Source organism: Oncorhynchus tshawytscha, linkage group LG05 (assembly GCF_018296145.1).
Source record: "Oncorhynchus tshawytscha isolate Ot180627B linkage group LG05, Otsh_v2.0, whole genome shotgun sequence".
NCBI classification, from domain to species: domain Eukaryota; kingdom Metazoa; phylum Chordata; class Actinopteri; order Salmoniformes; family Salmonidae; genus Oncorhynchus; species Oncorhynchus tshawytscha.
In genome coordinates, this window is record NC_056433.1 from 80,904,299 (window position 1) to 80,923,622 (window position 19,324).

General features: G+C 42.0%; 1 protein-coding gene across 6 annotated transcripts; it reads right to left on the reverse strand.

Moving 5' to 3' along the window:
• Positions 1-5,165: 5,165 nt before the first annotated feature.
• Positions 5,166-18,740, reverse strand: LOC112238409 (LIM/homeobox protein Lhx9-like). Of its 6 annotated transcripts, XM_042322479.1 has the most exons (6): positions 18,596-18,740; positions 14,868-15,095; positions 13,636-13,838; positions 12,699-13,057; positions 9,828-10,027; positions 6,535-8,894 (listed from the first exon to the last, which is right to left on the reverse strand). In XM_042322479.1, the coding sequence occupies exons 2-6, from the start codon at positions 15,048-15,050 to the stop codon at positions 8,643-8,645; spliced, it is 1,197 nt and encodes a 398-aa protein (XP_042178413.1). In that variant the 5' UTR covers positions 15,051-15,095; positions 18,596-18,740; the 3' UTR covers positions 6,535-8,642. The 6 variants fall into 6 exon arrangements, with proteins under 6 accessions (XP_042178416.1, XP_042178415.1, XP_042178414.1 ...); XM_042322482.1 differs by lacking the exons at positions 6,535-8,894; positions 18,596-18,740 and adding an exon at positions 5,166-5,399 and having other exon boundaries at positions 12,699-13,054; positions 14,868-15,471; XM_042322481.1 differs by lacking the exons at positions 6,535-8,894; positions 18,596-18,740 and adding an exon at positions 5,166-5,399 and having other exon boundaries at positions 14,868-15,469.
• Between the last annotated feature and the right edge of the window lie 584 nt (positions 18,741-19,324).

Sequence of the window (19,324 nt, forward strand, 5' to 3'; positions counted from 1 at the left end):
CATTCTGAATTCAGGCTGTAACATCACCAAATGTGGAATATGTCAAGGGGTATGAATAGAGGAGAAAAGGAGGGGAGAAGATGAGAGGAGAGGAGAGGAGGGGAGAGGAGACAAGAGGAGAGGAGGGGAGAGGAGGGGAGAAGAGGAGACAAGAGGAGAGGAGGGGAGAAGAGGAGACAAAAGGAGAGGGGAGAAGAGGAGAGGAGGGGAGAAGAGGAGACAAGAGGAGAGGAGGGGAGAGGAGGGGAGAAGAGGAGACAAGAGGAGAGGAGGGGAGAGGAGGGGAGAAGAGGAGACAAGAGGAGAGGAGGGGAGAGGAGGGGAGAAGAGGAGACAAGAGGAGAGGAGGGGAGAGGAGGGGAGAAGAGGAGACAAGAGGAGAGGAGGGGAGAGGAGGGGGAGAAGAGGAGACAAGAGGAGAGAAGAGGAGAGGAGGGGAGAAGAGGAGACAAGAGGAGAGGAGGGGAGAGGAGAAGAGGAGACAAGAGGAGAGGAGGGGAGAGGAGGGGAGAAGAGGAGACAAGAGGAGAGGAGGGGAGAGGAGGGGAGAAGAGGAGACAAAAGGGGAGGGGAGAAGAGGAGAGGAGGGGAGAAGAGGAGACAAAAGGAGAGGGGAGAAGAGGAGAGGATGGAAAAGGAGAGAAGAGGAGAGGAGGGGGGAGAAGAGGAGATGAGGGGAGAAGAGGAGAGGAGGGGAGAAGAGGAGAGGAGGAGAGAAGAGGGGGAAGAGGAGAGGAGGGGAGAAGAGGGGAAAAGAGGAGAGGAGGGGAGAAGAGGAGGGGAAAAGAGGAGAGGAGGGGGAGAAGAGGAGAGGATGGGATGGGAAAGGAGGGGAGAAGAGGAGAGGATGGGAAAGGAAAGGAGAGGAGGGGAGAAGAGGGGGAGGGGAGAAGAGGAGAGGATAGAAAAGGAGAGAAGAGGAGAGGAGGGGAGAAGAGGAGAGGAGGGAGAGGAGATGATGAGAGAGGAAGGGAGAGAAGGGGAGGGGAGAAGAGGAGAGAAGGGGAGAAGAGGAGAGGGTGGGAAAGAAGAGGAGAGGAGTGGAGGGGAGAAGAGGGGGAGGGGAGAAGAGGAGAGGATAGAAAAGGAGAGGAGAAGAGGAGAGGAGGGGAGGGGAGAAGAGGAGAGGAGGGGAGAGGAGATGATGAGAGAGGAGGGGAGAGAAGGGGAGGGGAGAAGATGAGAGAAGAGGAGAAGAGGAGAGGAGGAAAGAAGAGGGGAGGAGGGGAGAAGAAGAGAGAGTGTCAGTGAGGCCTGCTGTATCCATGCAGCCAGTCAGGGCATCTGTTTCCCTACACCAGCTCAAAGCCACTGGAAAGTATGTACGTTGTGTTATTTATTGAGAGCAAGATGAACTGGCAGGCAATGTGTGTGATGTTTGCACTCTGCTCATCTTCAAAGTATAATTGCAACACACAGTCGGTATCCCTGATCATTGTGTGTTCAAGGTTTAGATGTAAGGCTTCACAAACCAACTGAATGTAAATACTGAATAATACACTGTTAGAAACAGAGAGATAAAGTTTCATTTGAGCTGCAGGGAAAAACCTCTGTATAATTGAGGCACAGGAGAGACGCCTCATAACGATGAGAAGGACAATACGTGTAACATGGACTTATCCTCGTAACCCGCAGCAGAACGTTTTGTATGTGTATGTGTGTGTGTGTGTGTCACTCCTTTTAGTGTCAACCCGTATCTGTCCACCTGTTCTGCATCACCCCACACATGGCAGACCCGTCTTCCCTCTCCCGCGTTCCTCCCCCAACACACTCTCCTCTCTCCTGTCACTACTGTGTCTTAGCAGCCTACAGGGCATTAGGTTGAGTCGTGTCTTGTCAAGATCGTCATCTCTCTGACATTCACGTGTGTGTGTGTGTGTGTGTGTGTGTGTGTGTGGGTGAAATGCACACCTGGCGAACACTGGGGCAGAACTAGAACACACATTGAACTGACACCCTGTTAGTGCAACATGTGGTCACATTGAACTGACACCCTGTTAGAGCAACATGTGGTCACATTGAACTGACACCCTGTTAGAGCAACATGTGGTCACATTGAACTGACACCCTGTTAGAGCAACATGTGGTCACATTGAACTGACACCCTGTTAGAGCAACATGTGGTCACATTGAACTGACACCCTGTTAGAGCAACATGTGGTCACATTGAACTGACACCCTGTTAGAGCAACATGTGGTCACATTGAACTGACACCCTGTTAGAGCAACATGTGGTCACATTGAACTGACACCCTGTTAGAGCAACATGTGGTCACATTGAACTGACACCCTGTTAGAGCAACATGTGGTCACATTGAACTGACACCCTGTTAGAGCAACATGTGGTCACATTGAACTGACACCCTGTTAGTGCAACATGTGGTCACATTGAACTGACACCCTGTTAGTGCAACATGTGGTCACATTGAACTGACACCCTGTTAGAGCAACATGTGGTCACATTGAACTGACACCCTGTTAGAGCAACATGTGGTCACGTGTGTGTGTGTGATTGCTTGCGTTCGTGTGTGATCGCCCACAGGGATCCATTCCCATCTCCATGTTCTGTACTGTACTACCTGAGAGATGTACTCACCTGACATCCTCTCTGCTCCATGTCCTGTACTGTACTACCTGAGAGATGTACTCACCTGACATCCTCTCTGCTCCATGTCCTGTACTGTACTACCTGAGAGATGTACTCACCTGACATGCTCTCTGTTCCATGTCCTGTGCTGTACTACCTGAGAGATGTGCTCACCTGACATCCTCTCTGCTCCATGTCCTGTACTGTACTACCTGAGAGATGTACTCACCTGACATGCTCTCTGTTCCATGTCCTGTACTGTACTACCTGAGAGATGTACTCACCTGACATCCTCTCTGCTCCATGTCCTGTTCTGTACTACCTGAGAGATGTGCTCACCTGACATCCTCTCTGCTCCATGTCCTGTACTGTACTACCTGAGAGATGTGCTCACCTGACATCCTCTCTGTTCCATATCCTGTTCTGTACTACCTGAGAGATGTGCTCACCTTTCTGCTCCTGGTGTGAACTTCAGTGACATCACGTGACCGTGTTCCAATAATATGAACAAAACCTCCATTCACTCTGCTGCTCTCTCTCACAATCAAATATCTAAAGTAAGGAAGTCGTGATCACTTCCTTTCATAGTGATTACCATTACGAAAAGAAGTGACATGGCAGCTGAACAGTATTGGGAAATATTGTGAAATTGTTGAGTCCATTAAGCAACTGCATTTGGCAGTAATGAAAGATGTCCCAGATCTTGTTTTCGTCTGTCTCTCTCTCTCTCTCTACCACACCTGCTGTCTCGACCTCTGAATGCTCAGCTATGAAAAGCCAATCGACATTGACTCCTGAGGTACTGACCTGTTGGACCCTCTACAACCACTGTGATGATTATTTGTTCGTGCTGGTCGTCTATGAGCATCTGAACATCTTGAAGAACAATCTGGTCTTAACGGCTATGTGCTCTTATAATCTCCACCTGGCACAGCCAGAAGAGGACTGGCCACCCCTCAGAGCCTGGTTCCTCTCTAGGTTTATAATCTCCACCTGGCACAGCCAGAAGAGGACTGGCCACGCCTCAGAGCCTGGTTCCTCTCTAGGTTTATAATCTCCACCTGGCACAGCCAGAAGAGGACTGGCCACGCCTCAGAGCCTGGTTCCTCTCTAGGTTTATAATCTCCACCTGGCACAGCCAGAAGAGGACTGGCCACCCCTCATAGCCTGGTTCCTCTCTAGGTTTATAATCTCCACCTGGCACAGCCAGAAGAGGACTGGCCACGCCTCAGAGCCTGGTTCCTCTCTAGGTTTATAATCTCCACCTGGCACAGCCAGAAGAGGACTGGCCACCCCTCATAGCCTGGTTCCTCTCTAGGTTTCTTCCTAGGTTCCTGCCTTTCTAGGGAGTTTTTCCAAGCCACCGTGCTTCTACGTCTGCATTGCTTGCTGTTTGGGGTTTTAGGTTAGGTGTCTTCCTAGGTTTAGGCCTTTCTAGGGAGTTTTGCTGTTTAAGGTTTTAGGTTGGGTTTCTGTACAGCACTTGGTGACATCTGCTTATGCAAAAACTGTTTTATAAATACATTTGTTTGTTTGATTGATTGGTGGCACCTTAATTGGGGAGGACGGGCTCGTAGTAATGACTGGAGCGGAATCAGTGGAACGGTATGAAATACATCAAACACATGCTTGATGTCATTCCATTTGCTCCGTTCCGATCATTATTATGAGCCGTCCTCCCCTCAGCAGACTCCTGTAACATACACTAATGGTTCCGATAAGAAGCATTCCAGTCACAAACCTCCATCTCTTCACATTCTTGTCAGTCAGCAGGATGCTGTGATGATGTCCAGAATCTCCTGAATCCAAGATGGCTGACACTGTTTGTTTGTGTTATGTTGCAATCCCACTTCCTGCTGCTCGCTAGTGTAAACCGTCCACCGCCCGGGCCAGGAAAAACAGCACGACCAGCACCCCAGTGAGTGAGGTTTAGGCTTGGACTTGTCTGTAGTGTTTTCTGTTTCCCACGTTGTTGGAATTCAACAGCAAGCTGTTTACTAGGCCCCATGCGTTCCCTCCTCCCCCATCCTGGCCCGCTGCTCCCTTCCGTCTCCCTTCTCCCCAACATGGACATACAGCGTTCATCGTAGAGCAGTAATCACACAGCACTGAGGAACCAAGCCAGTGGGATTAGGTTACAGGCATTGTGATTTGTGAGACTAGGAGACGTGGTTAGTCGTTTAGAATTATGTGGTGTAGTTTTACCCCAAGAATGAAACGTGGTGCCCACGTTTGTCAGGAGTCTGAATGGACTCTATCCAGTTCCTATAAACTGTAACTGAACAGAAAACATATTGTAAATAGCTTGAATTCAGCATCTAATTAATGCCATCTATTATTTGCAATCACACTGTTAATTCCATGAGCTGATTGTGTATTTTAAAAGCTGCACAGTAAACAAGAACATAAGAATAACTACGATATTGAAATCAGCCAGTAATAATAGGCTTGTTAATATTGTCCTTAGTTAGCTGAATGTCATGTATAAATAAGCTTCAAGCATTAAAATCCATCTATGTCCAATGACAATGACATTTCATTTTCCACTGTAAGGTATATGAGCATCATCAGGGAAGGATTTTCATAGGGTTTATTTTTTTACAGCTGACAACGAATGATACCAATACAATGCATCAAACGAAGTAATAATATGCAGCTCAATGAAAATGTTAACAATATGATGAGGTGCATGCAAAATGGGAATCATCTTCATCTTTGTTTTTGTGTTACATCCTCTTTTTCCTCCGTGCAGCCAGATGGCAAAGCGCCAACTCTGCAGTCCTCTTCATCAGCGCGTTTGATGGGCGTCCTGCTGCCGAGTTTCAAGGAGGCCATGTGTTTACAAAATGACATTTGTGACAAAAGAAAGTTTTTTTTATATATATATAGCAAGCTGATTCTATAGAGGGTAGAGGTTAGAGTGTGTGGGGTAAGGGAAGGGTGTGTGTGTGTGTGTGTATGTGTGTGAGTGTGTGTGTGTGTGTGTGTGTGTGTGTGTGTAGGTGCGTGTGTGTGTGTAGAGTGCGTGTGTGTGTAGGTGCGTGTGTGTGTGTGTGTGTGTGTGTGTGTGTGTGTGTGTGTGAGTGTCCTGTCGTGTTGTTAAATGTCTGCAGTCTCTTAATCCTACTGTAACCCCCTGTGCTGCCATGCTGTTCTGCTATATACAGCTATGTTACTATACAGCTTTTTCCACTGTGTGTGAATGGCATTCCAATATGAGCAAAGTCAAGTCTTTTTTCACAATGATATCAGTAATCACACACTGTATTCTTCTCCGTAGCTCGATACATTCAGGAAAAACGTTTTCAATATTTTTGGGTTGTTGTACATTTTTTTTGGACTGAAACATGTCTTGTTATTTTTTTCTCTCTCAATATTCTATCGTCTTATCCTAATATTGTCTTTGTCTTCAACGGTGAGGAATTCCGACCAAAGTTTTCCCCTTCTTTTAATACTTTAGGGAATTTTCAAACGTCGGGAAGTTTGGCTGTAATGCCCCAAGATTTGTTCTCCCTGTAAGAAATCATAGAGTAACAATATATTAACTACAGAGCAACCTGTCTTTATAGGTCTGCATTTACTGTTACGCCACCTTAGCACTACTTATATACTATACAGATATATCAGTCAATGTATGCTTTGCAGCGTTCCTTTTTCCATTATAAAAAGTTATATAGCCATATTCATGCATTAAAAAGCCATTTTCATAATTGTTGACGACAGGGTTTAGGTGCAAATTCATGGGGCATTACTTTGAAGCTGTAAACACCATAAAATAGGAAATAAAAATTCAAAATGAAAGTAAAAAATGTGGAACGTTTGTTTTAATTGGTCAATCAATCATTGAATTTTTTTTTTTTCATTTGTTGATGTGAGTAAAATAATAAAAACCTAGTATCTAAGGGATAACACAAAAAAATGGCAAGTGTAATGAAAAATAAAACTCATTTAAAACAAAGTATTTTTTTATTCACACAAATTTAATAAGATATATAACAACCGTTTGGTCCATAAATATTTAAGAAGAAATAGTTTCTATACACCATCTTTGTCAAGAAACAGGGAAACATGGACAATCTCGATAGAACACTTACTGTACTCAACTATTAACACGAAGATTATTGGAATCAACCAACTATATCTGAAAGAAGTGCACAAACGCTTTCTAAGACATCGCTGCCTCCTTTCTGACAGGATACACCATAAAAAGATCTTCAGAAATAAGATGCAAAACAGTACAAAACTAGTGAGGCGTCACAAGGATGTGAATCAGTCAACAAACAACACATATAATCCTGAAGTTCACAAACTTTCTTCCAAGTTATATCATAAGGCACATAGTAGAATTGAGTTAAGCATCTACTTCATCAAGTAGATTGAGAGTAACGCTATGTTCTACAGTAGAACAAATTGTGACAATTACAATACAATGTTTGAACCCTGCAGCCAGGACTCGTGTCTTTTTCTTTCTCCTAATCCGCACCATGTAGTCCTGCTTTGCTATCAACCACAACCCGACGCCAACGACTTTAAACAGCTGGCCCAGGAGACAAACAAAAGTTTAACCCCGTCAGAAAGCAATCCTTCTATTCCTCTTGTCTCTCTTTCCCCCGAAATCAGCCAGAGGTAAAAAATATAATTTGGTCTGTTCAGTAGCAAGTGTCGGTAAAGTTTAAATATGGCCAAGGAGAAAAGGTGGAGGATGACTTCTTTGTCCCACCGACTGTCGAATATCTCCAGCTTTTCTGGGGTTATTGTTGATGTTTCTGTTCAGCTCTACACATCTAATCTTCCATATCTTCAGCCCTCACTTTTTATTATCTTCTTCTCCTACCTTCTTACCTTTTTCAGAATCAACCCTTCTTTACCCTGAGAAACATGGTGATAATAATAATAATAATAATAATAATGCACTTTTCATTGGGGAGTATATTGTCACTGTGCAACTGTATTTAACAGTAATTCTACGGGCTCGCTGAATCCAGATAAACTATTGTTTTTCCATTTGTGTGTTTGGTATGTAAAATGAGGCCAACAGAATTGTTTTTCCATTCGTGTGTTTGGTATGTAAAATGAGGCCAACAGAATTGTTTTTCCATTCGTGTGTTTGGTATGTAAAATGAGGCCAACAGAATTGTTTTTCCATTCGTGTGTTTGGTATGTAAAATGAGGCCAACAGAATTGTTTTTTCATTCGTGTGTTTGGTATGTAAAATGAGGCCAACAGATTTGTTTTTCCATTTGTGTGTTTGGTATGTAAAATGAGGCCAACAGATTAGTAATAGTATCATGAAAATAATAATTTCAAACAGTGCCCAAGAACTCTGTCCCAATCAAAATTTCACTCAGTGATTTATATAGTTGAACTCCTTCTAATATCAACGTGACTGCATTACATGTTGGACAGTTACCACTGTACAGATGTAGAGATTTGTTTTGTTCTTATTATTTTCTATCACAGTTGAGGCGTATCATGTTAAGACAAAATGCATGTTGACGTCACTACAGCCACCTGGCATTAGAGTTGTAATGTTTGGGTTGTTGTAATGTATACAACGTCATTTAGAGACGAGAAATTACTCATCTCTATAATGCTCCAATATCTTGTAACATCCAGGATAACTCTGAATGATCTTTTAAACAACATTCTGAAAATTCATATTTCAAAGATTAAAAAATAAAAATAAAATAAGATCGAAATATGCCTTAAATAGGACTAACATAATATTAATGATTTGAAATGAATTATCAGGCGGGATCAATTTAGACTAAATCAAATCAAATGAACAAATTAAATTAAATAAAGTAAAAAATAATATACTATTACCATTTAAATTATTTAATTTGGGCTCTGACCCAGATTGTTGAACCCTCTATAATGATTTGTCAATGCCTTCCAGATTCAAAACGTCCTCGACACAAAACCAATCACTAAATAGGTTGACTACAAACTCAGCTGCCAAGCGGTTGCAAATGCTACACATCAAAATAATCTCCTCCCGATTAAATGTTGCTGTTGTTGTTGTCGTTGTTCTTGCTAGGAGTCGTAGAGCTTGCTAGAAAAGGTTTGTCAAGGTAGTCTGTGAGGGGCTCCCCGAATCATGGCTGTCCAAACTAGACGTGACGGAGGTCACTACAGTGATAGAGGGATTGGTCAGGTCTGTTAGTGTGGCCGCGCTGGAGGGGGGCGTCAGAGCGCAGCTGTCGGACGAGGGCGGAGGGAGTGACGTGCCGTCGGCCTTGTCAACACCATTCTCCTGTCGCAAAACGTTCCTTCTGAATTTGGCTCTTGCGTTTTGGAACCATACCTGTAAACCAATCCAATCCAATGGCTTTTACTTTATGTTTATGTCTGATGTATATTAAAAATAGATATATTAGCAACTTATTTACTTTCTTTTCTTTTCTTTCTTTCTCATAAAATTGTTCTGTTTGACATCACAGTGTTGTCCACTAGCTGACTCTCCTGGTAGAGTACAAAGTGCAATAACTACAAACTGCTGATTTTGACGCCATTATTTTGGACTCACGGAGTAGAAACCACATGAGAAATGACCAGCTGGAAGAGTTTTTCTTTTGTAAAAGATCCTTACAAGACTTGTGCACTCTCTCTCTCTCTCTCTCTCTCTCTCTCTCTCTCTCTCTCTCTCTCACTCTCTCTCTCTCTCTCTCTCTCTCTCTCTCTCTCTCTCTCTCTCTCTCTCTCTCTCTCTCTCTCTCTCTCTCTCTCTCTCTCTCTCTCTCTCTCTCTCTCTCTCTCTCTCTCTCTCTCTCTCTCTCTCTGTGTACGTTAGTTTAAGTTACTCTCTCTGTGTACGTTAGTTTAAGTTACTCTCTCTGTGTACGTTAGTTTAAGTTTCTCTCTCTGTACGTTAGTTTAAGTTACTCTCTCTGTGTACGTTAGTTTAAGTTACTCTTGCCACCACTGACCCAGGGAGACTGGGAGTGATTAGTGGATAAATGATATGTCTATAAACCCTGAACACTACAAATACAGTACATCTACTTCATACAGTACATCAAGGGACCTAGTGCCTAACAACATTCCATACAACTCAACATTGGTAGAAAACTAATTAAACATTTTATTAAAACCAAACAAACCAAAAAAAGGATGAATTAATTGGACTTGAATGGAACTGATGGTCAAAAAAAAAAAGAACAAACGGTGGAATGGAGGATATAGTGATGATGTCATACTAGGTCAGAGGTCAAGAAGGAGGTTGATGGCTTCTGCTTACCTGGAGAACTCTTTTGGTGAGGCCTGTCTTCTGGGCCAGCTGTTTGAGGTCCTTGGCGTCGGGGTTGTGGTTGATAGCAAAGTAGGACTTCATGGTGCGGAGCTGGTGGTGCTTAAAGGAGGTACGCATGCGCTTGTTCTTCTGGGCTGGAGGGTAGGCCTGGTCACGGTCCAGGTGTTCCCCATCATTCTCATTACAACCTAACCAAGAGGAGGAGACGGCAGGTTAGAGCACAAATACTGACACATTGGAGAATAATATATATATATATATATATATATATATATATATATATATATATATATATATATATATATATATATATTTTTAAGTGGGGTGCTGGTGGATATGTGTAAATATAATCCCTAGAAGATTAGATGGACAGAACTCCCCCAAATGGTTGAGTATAGAAAGATACAACACAACTGGAACAGGGTTGGGATTACTTTAATATGGCCACGCATTCCAATGAACAGAAATTCAAGACACAAAATGTCCGTAAATTGGCCATAGTTTTCAGTTAAGATGGAAATATTTAATTGATTCCTAATTATTCCAAATTGAACTGACCCGAAATCCTTAAAAAGTATTATAAAATAAAATAAATAAAATATACAGTAAGAGTTAGTTGATTTGGTACGGCATTTCTAATCCTCTGTGTTTAAAGAAAGTAACACTGTCTTGTCATTAATATGTAATCCCTACTTCCAACATGCACCATAATATTAGGTCCTTAACTGTTTACGGGAAAATATTTACAATAATTGATTGACATTCCATGATCAAAAGACAATTATTTTAAAAGTCAAACCATCCAGTATACATTTCTATAGCGTTTCTGTTGCTCCCTATGACAGACTCCTTCTACTCTATCACACCAAATGGTCGTCTCTAAATCTCTGGCTGATAAACTGGAACAATATAGCAGGCCATTCATTTTTTTCAACACACCTATCTTGTTATTTACGGCCCTCTGGAAATGCAAATCTCTAGTTTAAATGACAGACTTTAGTGCCGGTTTCAAAGACCCAAAATGCATTGCTCCAGTAGGCTTCATTCTAGTTTTAGTGAATCCAGAACTAATCATGAAGGCAGATGGATTAAATATCTCTGACCTACACACTCCATTTATTTTTTAATGAATCTCGACCAGGACTACTACCAGATTGTTCATCATTAACTTGTAACTTAAAACACTTATTTCAGATATCAGATGTTCATCTTAATTCATGTTAGACACGCATCTTAAAAGCACTGCAATAAATAAGACATCAATCTTTAAATCTTGGGTATCCTATTTTCGTCCAGTGCCTTTCGTTCTATAACTACCCACCAGGGGTCGCTACGAAAACATGCTGAGCAGCAAAGTATAGCCTACCAACTGCAGTCGATTGGGACTGCATTGGAGAATCCTCTAAACGACATATAGGCATACAGAGGAGATAGATCCAAAACATTATAAACCGGATCTAGACAATATAAAGGTTTTTGCCAGCACCTGACTGTGAAAGACACAGGACTTCATTCTGAGTTAACTACAAGCGGATGTATGTCTTTGCAGTGCAACCAAAAAGTGCTTTAAAGATGCACAACATCTATAGCTGAATATATTTAAAAAAATTAAACGCAAACCAAATAAATTAAGGAGGCATATTGACGTTATTTATGGAAATGAAACCGACTTTAGAAAATCTCGATTATTATCCTTGTCGTTATTAATGTATTATTATTGGTAGGACCTGTTCTACTGTATTCCCGCGCCATCGTTCTGTTTCTGAGAACTGTGCTGACCTTCCTGAGTATGATTCAGAAGTGGTTGAAGGCCAGGGACTCCTAAAGCACCTTCAATTAACGCAGAACTGTTAACACGCAGATTACCTTTATTCCTTTGATTCATGGCGAACAGAGGAAACTTGGCACACAATTAACAACTTTATCAACCGGATACTAATTCTAAAAAGCAACAACAAGAGAGCATGGTTGCATGATAGCAATCAGCGTTTTCAATTCCAGATTTCAAAAGTAAAATTAGGCTAACTGTATGCCTACTGTAGGCTATAGCCTAACCGAGGAGGCAATGCCCCCCCAAGTAAAACTAAAGGCGGAAAAGGGGAATTAGCTGCGGCACATTTTAAGCAAGTGAATTACCGTACCCTCTGCACGTGCGTATAGGTCACCCGTTACCCCCTGCACGTGCATTTGGTTCAAGTTCATGTGTGTGCCCATGTTAGACATTCGATAACCTAAAACTTAATTAGAAAATGTAATAGAATGTTTAACTGAGGGTCAATTTTAGAACACTTTGACAACAAAATTTGTAGCATAATGATGGTAAATGGAAATAGGCTTGGCCTACTTCATGAACAGAGCACACATTCATAGCAGGCCTCTTCAATTTTGTTGAATGGTCAATTGTTCTCTTTCTTGTGTGTGTCCCCCTTCCCTTTTTGGTTAAAAATGCTTTCGGAGTAGGCCTACGGACTTAAACACCGAGCAAGCAAAAAAAATTCCAGCAGCCAGCTCTATATTCGTCAGCGTACGTCGTCTTTTTTATTTTATAGAACTAGGCAAGTCAGTTAAGAACAAATTATTATTTACAATAACAGCCTACTGGGGAACAGTGGGTTAATACCTGCCTTGTTCAGAATGACAGCTTTTTACTTTGTCAACTCGGGGATTCGAACTAGCAACCTTTCGGTTACTGTTCCAACGCTCCAACCACTAGGCTACCTTCGTTAGCATGTAATAGCATTATGTTAGCCCTAACCATTACATCCCCATCGAAAAGTTATTTTCAAAGAGTGCAGCAGCATCAATTCCCCGACACAACTCCCCAACCAGCCAGTCCTCTCATCTTCCCCGTCTCCTCACCTGAGTTGTAGCTGGTGATGTCTATGCCCATGGCGGGGCTCTTCCTCTTCCGAGGCCTTCCCTTCTGGGCCGTTCCAGTGCCATTGAAGTATGGCAGCGCCAGACCTCCACCTTTAGCCGCCATCTCGGCATAGTTGAGGCCAGGGTGGGGGTACTCTCCTTGGGATATGGTCTCGAAGTGGACCCGGCAGTACACCAGGCTGTCCTTCATGCCGAAGTGATCGCCTGTGGTCAGGGTCTTGTTGCACGTGGTGCACGTGAAGCAGCTCAGGTGGTACACGGAGTCCCTCGCGCGCATCACCATCTCAGATGCTGAGATCCCGAGGTGGCAGCGAGCGCACCTCTGCACGGAGAACCTTCTAGAACAAGGACGCGCAGACATGACACTTCTAAAACATTCCGAACAGGATTGAAAAAAATGGAACACACTCACACACTGCGAGGAGAGGGACCTACATAAAAGACACCTCCATGTCATTATTGTTTTTCCCCCCCAGCAGTTTGCTTATAATGTTATAACCTCCATCCGCAGTTTTTGTATAATAACACCTCGGCTTTGCAGTGGAAATGTCAGATTGCCTCTGATATCTATAGGCTACATGACTACAGCTGTGTCTATGTCCGTGTTGTCGATTCATTATATGAGGATTTGTATGACTATAGCCGATCGAACCAATAGGCCTTCTCTGCATACATCATACATTTAACCTAGATTTATAGCCTATTTGCCCTTTTCCTATGTTTGTGTGTTACGCCTATAGATTCAGTCACTAACAATCGTTTGTATGACAGGCCTAATACCAAACCAATCGTTTGTATGACAGGCCTAATACCAAACAGAGAGAGAGAGAGAGAGGGAGAGAGAGAGTGTGTGAGAAAAATACATCATTTCACTAAGCCTGTAGAAAAACAATTCATAATCTTAGATTTTTCTTACCTATAGTAATCCTCCTTGCAGTAGATGCTGCCATCCTTGGCGAAACACGTGAGCTCTGACTCCAAATGTTGTTTACATTCACAGCATTTGAGGCACCGTAGGTGCCATTGTTTGTCCACAGCGAGCAGATAATATCTATCCGAGATTTTGCCTCCACAGCCGGCACACAACGCGGGTTTCTCAGGGCCCATGGAAGGCATGGTCTGGAGGGAGAAGTAAAGGAGGGGATATTAACGTGGGAAATGCACGGCTTACATCCTGCGCTTGTAGTTAGGCCTATACTTCTCATGTGAGGGTTTGGCTTGTGTGTGATAAAACTGTAACATATATGAAAATGACATATTACACTAAAATCAGCATTACACAATTTTCTTGAAAATAAATAAAATAGTAAGTAGCACTTTAGTTAGATTTTAGGCTCATGACAGTTCGGTTTAAAAGCAAAATGAACCCCAGGAAATTTCTGCGGAGCTGGAAGTATATAAACATGCAGGGCCCATTGTGTTTAGGGAGTAACTGCGTTCAACTTATCTAACAAATGGAGCTACATAATGATATTACAATGACAAAGAATAATTAATGACGCTTCCGTGCACATTTAAAATAAGCTGTATCGACAGCTAAGAAGGCCCTATAACCTCCTACTTTTACACGCCTATAATTTAACCATAAATTACAACAATGACCCAGGAATAATTATTATAATAATAACACAAATTATGTAGGAATATAATAAATTATTATGTAAATGCTAATAATACCAAGCACGGCTAACTCTATTAGGCTATATCTGTAAAAAAATAAAAATAATTATAGCCTATATTATATAAATAAATATTAACAACAGCAATTTGCTATTTGCACAAAATATAAATTGTGTAACAAATTGGAAAATTGTGCGTAATAATTGTCACTTTTACTTGAGGCACTTTCACTTAACAGGTTTATAAGTGAATATATTTGTATTACATAAGAAAACTTCCCCAGACGAGAATAACATTTAGACTGCATGTTATTGTTTGTTATGTTGGGCAGAGGAATCTGTAAACTCAATATTAACCACAACATTAAGACTTTATTTCGAGTGATTCTTTATATTAGCCCAACTATAGGCCTACCTTCTAAAGCATTCACTTGCGCATAAGCAGTTATTCCCATTCGGATGTAGGTGTTAATCGTCATAGATGTCAGGAAAAACAACAACAACATTGCACTGTGTTAATTTTCCTCACCGCTTCCCTTCCGTTGAGCCGCACGCCCTTGGCCAGGCGCGAGTCGGTTTTGGATCTCCTCTCCATCTCCTCCATGATGCCCTGGATGTGGTCACCGGAGATCCCGTGGAACAGCATGGCTCCCGCTCTTGAACGACGCAATGTGCAACAGCTCGCTTCTGCCTTATAGCCTACAACTTCCATATACAGCTCTGCGTCCGGTAGGCTCAGAGCATCCGACTGGTTCTGCTGCGAGACAGGCATACACACACAAGAGGCACACTCAGCTCAGCTTACCTCCTCTGCAAGTGTGCAAAGCAAACGGGGAAACGAATACAACTCGGTGTAGAGATGAGGAACGGGGAGAAGTCAAGGCAGGAATAAATGGTGTTCCTCTCCCCTGAATGTCTTGTTACCCAAAAAGAAAAAGTATAGTCCAGCTGATCCGGCGGGTGCCAGTACACGCACTGATGATGATGATGGTGATGAACGGTTAAAATGTCAGAAGTTTAGATTGGGTATTTTTCTCTCGACAGTCCCCAACCGATCTCCCGTTACAGGGTTCCGTGTGCTTGAAGGTCAGATTGGGACTGCCTGAGTTGGAGAGCCGTGTTCTATTTGTGAAGAGAGCAAAAGCCTGCCCAGTTTGGATAATTTGGGAGGAGGAGTCGCCCCTTCTCTCTATGCCACTGATTTCTATTCACCAACAAAGAGCTGTCACTCTCCTCTCAAACCCGCCGTGCATGCTGGCTGCGAGAGCGTGGAGAGAGACACTTCGGGTATTGACATTTTCATTACTTTTCTTTTCTATAGGTTTTAGTTACCAGACACATTAGTGGAGACTAAATCGCAGCTTAAAAACACGATGCGGTTTAGTGATATTTACATAAGCTCTTGGTGTGATTGAATTAGAAGGATAAGCATTGGATATTGAAGTGTAATTTAAACTAATTTTAATATGTTTGAAATGTATTATGGAGTTTCAGAATTCTCATTTGTTGAATTTGATTCGTTTATGTGACACGTCTTATGTGAAACAGTCGTGTGAAGCGATATTTTTACTATTGTCGGGTATACAGTGGATTGGATATTTTTTACTTTAGCCCGAGATTATAATAGGCCTAATTTAACAGGATCCTGATTAATTAATGTTAAAGATTACATGCTGTGTGAGGGTGTGTGTGTGAATGTGTATGTGTATGTGTATGTGTGTGTGTGTGTGTGTGTGTGTGTGTGTGTGTGTGTGTGTGTGTGTGTGTGTGTGTGTGTGTGTGTGTGTGTGTGTGTGTGTGTGTGTGTGTTGGGAGGTTGGGGCGGGGCAGTGATATGTTTTAGGGAGAAGGCTGCTACAGTAACTCCGTAGAGAGAATGGTAAAAGATTATCATAGCCAACATATGTCAAGTTTAGTCTACAAAACACAATGTAGGCCTGCAAAATAATACAATATGGACTACGATAAATATGCCACAAATAGCCTGGCAAAAACATATAGGCCGATTCTAAAACGGACAGATGCCAAATGCCAGACCCTTTTCTAATCAACATAATACGTTAGCCTAATTAAGCAGCCTATATAGGAGTCTATATGCATTTTCTAGTTATCCTAAGGCTGCATGCGCTGAAGTGCCAGTGTCAAGCTTCCATTCTGTGTAAGTAACGGAATTACAGATTTTAAAGCCCAATCAATGCTCTCTCAATGAAACGGTAACCTACACTCAATGGAAACTAATTATCCGCTACTAACTCTTCATTAGCATGCCCATCGTCTCTTCAATTAACCCCTCCGTACACGCAAACTATCGCGATACACTGACAGACAGATTTCTCTCTCAAATGTGTGACAACACGCACCCATGATATTGGCTAAATCTGCTTGTTTACTTGTTTTTTTGCCATTGACATTTTGTACTTTAATCCAAGATATTGAATTCCATTAAATATATTTATTGCACGGATACCATGTTGTCGAAGAGGTAATTGCTATTATCTATATAACGAATGTGTGTATTATTCTGTCCCCAAGGCACTGGCCGGGGCCTGACAGACAATAAAACACGTCTGGGAGAATTAAAGGTTTTGTGTCAGAGGACAAAAGATAACTCTGCTTACAGTCCGGACCATTAATAGACTCCCCCAAAGCTCAATGGAGTTGCAGGTGCGCTTCCTCTCGCCAACACCAATCATTTTAAGAAGTGTTACATTTCCATTTTGTCCCCGGGATCAGAAGTCGGGTGTTTAATTGGGCCCCTCTAGATAACGCGGCGCAGAAATGTCCAAGCTTTAGAGGAGGAGGTGAATGTGCTAGCAGCAGCGGAGTTAATTCGCGCTCTGTCAGTTTCATACCACTGAGGTAAAACATTTAATAAAAAAATACTGAGGATTCATTTCACTTGGACAAAGAAATCTTAAAATTATGTCAGTTCAGTGTGACATTTAATTGCAGTGTTTATTACGCGTTCCCAGGAGAGGATAGAAAACGCAAAGGGTGGCCCACCTTATTTAAAAAAGCTTATATCCTGCTAAATGTTTAGATAGCTGTTGTTATTTATTTCGTAAACTAAAATTATTATTAGTAGTAGTATTGTTATTATTTCATTGTGCATCTTCATAAGGAATATGAAATGTGCTATAGATCCCCCTGATGCGTGTCTCCCTTGCCTCCAGCAATGACATTTCATCCGAGTGAAAAAGGATTAAAATGCGTCAATGTATGCATGAGCTCTCCCAGTGTCCATCTCTCTGAAATGGAAATCAACCTATTTAAAAAAAAAAAATTTTACTTAACAAAATCGAAATGTAGCCTTTTTCCCTCTTTCTCAGATTTAGGTTATAGCTAGGCCTATGTTAGAAGTCTAAGGTCCCATAGCAGGTTATTGGTTATAACTGTGTAAAACATCTGCTATATGATAAAAATAAATGAAAATAAAATAAATGACTATTGATGATGCATCTTACAGTAACGCCAATAAGGATGACCGACACACATTGGTATCTTCTAAGGAAAGTAACTTATTGGTCTCTAAACGCGTTGGCTTTTGTTTTTTGGGGGGGTGAATTCTTACCTACATTGTTCGTAACCATGCCAGGCTTTTGTCTCCTGAAGAATAAAATAAATAAAATGAACTATAGCGGCCAACTAACGTATTTCCATTCCGGTTAGAATTCAGAATTCATCGTTATTTTTGCTGTTATTTTGGTGACTCGTGACATTTTAGAACTGGCAACACATTTAGGCTAGTATTACTTATTTTTTGTCCGTTTTCTCTCTTTTGTCTACTATTCTGCTGAGACTTTGCTGAGAATCACCTCTAACCTCTGCAGTTCAGTGTACTGTGCAGTGTCTTCTCAATTTCAACCTTGTTATTTTTTCTTATAAAATGTTGACCATGAACATGTATTCAAAAACAATGACAAATAAGATAACCATATTTGAACTAAACCACGGGTGGCTCAATGTTGACTTTGGTTTCCTTGTGAATGAAAGAAATAAACCGTATATCGCCAATCCTTCCACATCTCAAAGCTCAGTAACCAGGCAGTAACACGTCTCACTATATCTACCATTAATGCCACATCTTATAGCTTGCACGCCACAATCTTTTCCACTCCATGCATCAGGCTGTGTTCTATTTCAATGACATTTCTTCGCACCTCGAAAATATCAGCCATGTGGATATAATGTAGGCCTATGGCACATATACCGATTAATTGCGTGAACATTTGTATTTCATGTGAAAGTTTCGGTTACCTTCAGCTGAGAAAGCGTTGTCCTGTTATAGAAGCCAACCGTGCGTGGAGAGGGTGGCGGGGCTGTACAGAAGAGAGAAGAGGAGGAGGAGAAGGAGGAGAGGGTGGCAGAGATTCTGCCGGTAGATGGGGGTTGTTCCTTGTTTCTTGTAGTCCCAGCGAGTGTCAATTAAAACAAACCCACCGCTTGGCGAGAAGACAATTATACATATTCTTCTCCCTTCACCAAACCCTCTCAAACGCACTGATAATGAGAGCTCACGAGACAATGCTGAAACACACACGCACGCAGGAGCACGAACACACACACGCACACACACGCACACACACACACACACACACACACACACACACACACACACACACACACACACACACACACACACACACACACACACACACACACACACACACACACACATCACGGGTTTGTCCAAAATATCAGAATGTCAACGCCCATATGAATTAAAATCTAGTCAAGTGTGTTTTTACACCCCAGATTACAGTGGTTTCTGATGGGTCCGTTTTAATAAATCATTGGGTGTCGCAGTCAAACTGTATTAACAATAGGCTATCTGGAGAACATGAACGTCAAGATACACCACGCCTAAAAACATCACAGTGAATAGATATGAAAAGTTATTCAATTGAGTAGATTATTATTAAATGGAACATTAATCCACGTGTCACATTACGTAATCTAGCAGGCACATTTTATACTAATAGGCTA

Excerpts from the sequence above, each read along its gene's own strand:
- LOC112238409 (XM_042322477.1), bottom strand. The coding sequence starts at position 15,110 with ATGCCTGTCTCGCAGCAGAACCAGTCGGATGCTCTGAGCCTACCGGAC. Across the intron at positions 13,058-13,635 it reads TGCAAGGAGGATTACTATAG|AAGGTTCTCCGTGCAGAGGT; the intron begins GTAAGAAAAATC and ends TCCTTGTTCTAG. Across the intron at positions 8,895-9,827 it reads TCACCAAAAGAGTTCTCCAG|GTATGGTTCCAAAACGCAAG; the intron begins GTAAGCAGAAGC and ends ATTGGTTTACAG.